At 41.8% G+C, this 5,196-nt stretch overlaps 1 protein-coding gene across 1 annotated transcript; it reads right to left on the minus strand.

The window, feature by feature from the left end:
• Positions 1-2,107: 2,107 nt before the first annotated feature.
• On the minus strand, positions 2,108-3,073 carry LOC117887420 (olfactory receptor 14A16-like). The gene has a single exon (XM_034790029.1). It carries the CDS (start codon positions 3,065-3,067, stop codon positions 2,108-2,110), a length of 960 nt encoding a protein of 319 aa, XP_034645920.1. The 5' UTR covers positions 3,068-3,073.
• Between the last annotated feature and the right edge of the window lie 2,123 nt (positions 3,074-5,196).

Genomic DNA, 5,196 nt, shown 5'->3' on the forward strand with positions numbered 1-5,196 from the left:
CACACGGAGGATTGGACCCACACTGGTCTCCTGACTCCTTGATTAGCCTGCCCGCCCTGTCAATCAGGCTGACCTGGTCTCAGGGTCCTGATTTCTCATTGACCCTTCCCCTTTCTTTTAGTGCTGGGAGCTAGCCAACCAAAACACCCCCACTGAATGTTAGTAAGGGGACAACAGTCCCCTTACACATATCCCTAACCCATATCGAACAGGGACTTAAGCATGAGTTTACCTTTAAACCTTCAATGGGGCCACTCATATGATAAAAGTTAAGACTGTGCTGAAGTGGCTGTGGAATCAGGGCCTTTGTACAGAACATTCCAAGGGTGTGAGTTTTAATTTCATCATCATGAGTGTTTGGAGCAGATCCTCAGCTGGTGAAAATTCTCAGAGATCTATTGACCTCAATGGAGCTATGACAATTTAAACCAGCTGAGGATTGCCTCCTTGATTTTTAAGGATCCCGAGTGTGATACTTCCATTTGTTCAGAGAAGCAAACGAGAGCATTTTAAAAATGTATCCTGTCAAAACAGCTCAAAGTTCAAACACCAGTATTTTAGGATGAACTGTTTGTAAATAACAGATAGAGTAAGATATAGCCATATAATAATGTTTAATAAGGAGTATTTATAAGAAAATCATGATCTGGACATAGACAATCATTAACAGGACAAGAAGCACAATAAATTGCACAATAATTTCCATAGATTATTCATCATCAAGCTAGCTAACATAATTCACAATCAAATAGAAATCTATCATTATGACTAAATGAGGTTGTGTGTTAGGACAAGGAATGGTCCTGTCTGTCTGTCTCTCTATCTAATCACATACTCAGCTTTTGTCTGTCATATATGTAGTATACACAACCATGCACAAAGATGATATTCTAATACTAATAACAGGCCGACTTCTGAGATCCTTTCTCATTTTGGATGTGAGTAGATCTACACGGGATGGCGTATGGAACACCAGATCAGTGCAAGTGATGGCATTTTTCTGCTTACACCAGGAGTAGAACAAAATGACCCCAGACAAGAAACTTACACCAGTGTTCATATCACTACTGAGTGCTGCCCAGTGACTTTGGGCCAGAACCTCATCAGTAGTAAACTTGTGATGTCATTGAGTCTACTCTGCATTGGTGCTGGTCTAGCTGAGTTGGGAAATCTGACCCGTACCTCTCTGTCATACTCACTTTCTCCAGGGTGCTGTCAGTCAAATCTGAATCCTTGTGTATATATACTATTGGCCAAATCCTGATCTCCTTGAAGTGATGGGCTAAACCCTAATGGCTTCCATGGAATACAAATTTGACCTCATTATCCTGAGAGAGGTTTTCTTTAGGAAACTCTGGAAAAAGTTTCTCTTCAAAACACTCTTTCTATCATAGCAAGAATGACACAGTTTTTACATATTCATTTAGGTAAAAAATAACAGAAAAGATGCCTACCTGAGATTGTTATTTCTCTAACATATCATTAATAATACAATAATACCCCAACAGTATACACATAATCATTTCAGCAGGAACTCAGCCATGCAGAAACTTCCTTTGCACCCTTTTATCATTGTTGGAAGCAAACCTTCAGCGCCCCCATCAAAGAGATGACATATTGGCATTACCAAGGGAGAACAGACATTCAAAATCCTGTCTAACCAAACACTCACCATCTCCCAAGGCTTTCCCACCTCTACAATCTCCAGGAACAAAGAAACAGACTAACCAGTTAAGAAAAAAAAAAGTAAAAATCTGACAAACAAACAAACAAAAAGCACAAAGAACAAATGCATTGATACCTCAATCAGAGATTTTATCCCCCAAAATAAGAAGAGCCAGAGATCTCACTACGGACTTTGCTATGGCCACTGATTTATGGGCAAGGTGCTCAGATAGTATGGTGATGGGTAGCAGTATATGATAGACACATTCTTATTTACATTGGTGTAAACCTAAAGTAACTCCTTTTTTCTTGAGTCATGTTTGTCTGGAGTTTTCCTAGTGTAAAAAACCAATTCTGCATAAAAAGATTGAACAGTATTTTCTCATGCAGGCAATAATGTCATGAGCTGATTATATTCATAAAGAAACACAGAATGAAATTGTTACTGAAGGAGAAATATGGACATTTTATTCTTAGAGAATAACCTCCAACCTATCAGTTTACTCAGTGCATCTTTGAGCTCCTTGTTTCTCATGCTGTAGATGATCGGATTCATCATTGGTGGCAACACAGAATAGAGAACAGTCACCAGGAGATTCAGAACTGATGGAGAGATGGAGGTGGGTTTCAAGTAGGCAAAGATCCCAGTGCAAATAAACAAGGAGACCACAATGAGGTGAGGGAGGCAGGTGGAGAAGGCTTTATGGCGTCCCTGCTCAGAGGGGATTCTCAGCACTGTGGTGAAGATCTGAACATATGACACAGTTATGAAAATAAAGCAGCTTGAGACTAAGCACACACTAAAGATGAGAAACCCGACTTCACTGAGGTCTGAGTCAGAGCAGGCGAGCTTGAGTAGCTCAGGGACTTCACAGAAGAACTGATCCACCACGTTGCCTCCACAGAAGGATATTGCAAATGTGTTTCCAGTGTGTACTGCAGAGTAGAGAATAACACTGATCCAGGCACTGGCTGCCATTTGGACACAAGCTCTTCTGTTCATCACTCTCTCATAGTGCAGTGGTTGGCAGATGGCAACATATCGATCATACGCCATGACGGTCAATATGGCAAAATCTGCTGAAGCGAAGAAGACGAGGAGAAAGACTTGGGCAACACATCCAGAATAAGAAATTGATCTGGTGTTCATGAGGGAATTGGCCATGGATTTGGGGATGGTCACAGAGATGGCGCCGAGGTCTAGGATGGATAGATTCATCAGGAAGAAGTACATGGGGGTGTGAAGGTGGTGGTCGAGGGCTATGGCAGTGACGATGAGAAGGTTCCCCAGCAGGGATATCAGGTAAAGCACTAGAAACACCACAAAGTGTAAAATCTGCAGCTCCCTAATGTCAGAGAATCCCAGGAGAAGGAATTTGATCATGTTGGTTTGGTTGGACATTTTCTTCCTCAGGACACTGTGTGCTGGCTGTAGGGGGAATGAAAAGGACAATGGTCAGGATTAGAGCAACAGAGGGAATGGCCCTGATTCCCCTTTCCCTAATATCTCATTATATGAATGTCAAAGGTGCGCAGAACTTATCACTTACAATGACTGGGTGTTGTTAGTGCTCCTCGCCTCTGACAATCATTCAGTCAGGTTATCACACTAGTATAAATTGTGTCAGCTCCTTTTAAGTCAATACAGTTTTGTTACTTTACCCCCTTCTGAGGATTTGGCCCAAGGTGTGGCTTGTTAAAATGCAGTGTGAAGGATGGAACAAAGTACAAGCCAAACCCAAAAATTCTTCCAAAGAACGTTCCTCTGTTGCGACCATCAGCAAACTCACAGCTTGCCCATGAAATGGATAGACTAAAATGCCAGCACAGCCTGATTCCCACGTAGACTCACCCAGTATTGAAAGTAGCAGCTCATCTGTGATTTTTCTACCCCAAGCTCTGTGCCTAGATGGCCGGCTGCCTGCTTTCAAATTGATTTATGGAAACAAGTCCCAGCTGCACTTTGGCCTGCATGTAACAATGGACTAGCAGCATCCCTTCATCACCACTATGTTGTACGGTTTACTCTGCGCTGTTCGGAGTAGGGGTTGCCAGGACACTTGGGATATACTCTTGTCTCTGCCAGTGACCTTCTATGTGATCTTAGGCCAATCATTTCCCCTCTTTCTGCCTCTGTTTCCCCCCCTTCCTTTCTCTGACATGTCTACTAGGACTGTAAGGGCTTTCGGAGAGGGGCTGTGGGGCAGATTTGTAAAGGTATTGATGCACCCATTGGGATTCTCAAAAGCATCAGGACCCTCAACACCCCTTGAAAACAACAAGTTGTAAGCTCCTAGGTGCTTCTGAAAATCCCACTAGGCACTGAAATACCTTTGGAAACATGGCCCCATGTCTTGTTATGTGTACGTTCTGCACACCCATGTATACTCAGCCGGCAGCAGTGTGGAGCTAGGACAGGAGCTCTCAGTTCTTCTCCCAGTGAGCTCCCATATGTCCTTGAATGATGTCAGGATAGACAGGGTTTGGTTGCTTTGTTCAATTCTAACCCAAGGTTTAAAGGGACTAGTCTGTATAAAACATAGTTTGTGCACTGTCAACTTTACTGGTTATTCAGTTGTTACCTCCTTGCAACTATCCCCTTGAAAGAGAAATCACACAAATGCAATAAAATAAATGGTTTGAAATTAAGGTCCTATCAGGCAATATTAAAGTTCTCCAATTTATTTGAAGTTTAAGGCTAGTTGGAAATTTTCAGCTGTGTTCTTTTAAACGGAGATTGGTTTTTCAGCTAAACAACAATAAAGCTCAGAATCTGTCTGCTTTTCTCCAAACATTTTGGGTTATTTTTTAAAGAAACTGAAAACTCAAAACCCAAACATTTTTGGTTTTGTGAGAAAAAAATCCACTTTTCAGCAGAAAGTTTTCATTTGTCCAAAATTGGAATAAAAAATGGATTTTTGGTTTTTAGTGAAAAGTCAAAGTTTTCCTTAAGGATGGAAAAATTCCAATCAGCAGTAGGTATCCGATTAAATTGAGAGTAAAAGTCTTAACAATTCATATTTATCATCTTAATTTTCCCCTGTACATTGATACCCAAACATGTTTAATTGAAATAGAAAACTTCCTGTACTGATCTTTGTGGATTTTTTTTCTCAACGTATGATCCATTCAGTCATCCAGCACCAGGATTCTTTTGTCAATATCTATCAATGTACCAGAATCTAGAAGCTAAAGGCACATGAATCTGAGAATTCTTTCCCCCTTCATTTTGATACCGCACGGCTAGAACTAGAGTCAAACCTGTTGCTCTCTGCAGATGAGCTGTGTGTAGCTGGCGTTGAGCATCACTGGCATTAAAGGACTGATACTGCAGAAAAGTGATTTATTCATCTCTATTTCCTGAGGGCTTGCAGGGCTCACTCCCTGGAGCCCTGAACAGCTCAGCAGCAGAGGCCCAGAGGCAAGTGCATAGATGCCTAGGTGAGAAAGTCAAAAGAGCCATTCTGTCCCTCAAGTCTGAACCCCACATAGCATGGGGCCCACGATCTCCCCCAGTGTTCCCTGATTTCA

The sequence above is a fragment of the Trachemys scripta genome, chromosome 14, assembly GCF_013100865.1.
Source record: "Trachemys scripta elegans isolate TJP31775 chromosome 14, CAS_Tse_1.0, whole genome shotgun sequence".
NCBI classification, from domain to species: Eukaryota; Metazoa; Chordata; order Testudines; family Emydidae; genus Trachemys; species Trachemys scripta.

Coding starts and splice junctions, on each gene's coding strand:
- LOC117887420 (XM_034790029.1), bottom strand. CDS start 3,067: ATGTCCAACCAAACCAACATGATCAAATTCCTTCTCCTGGGATTCTCT.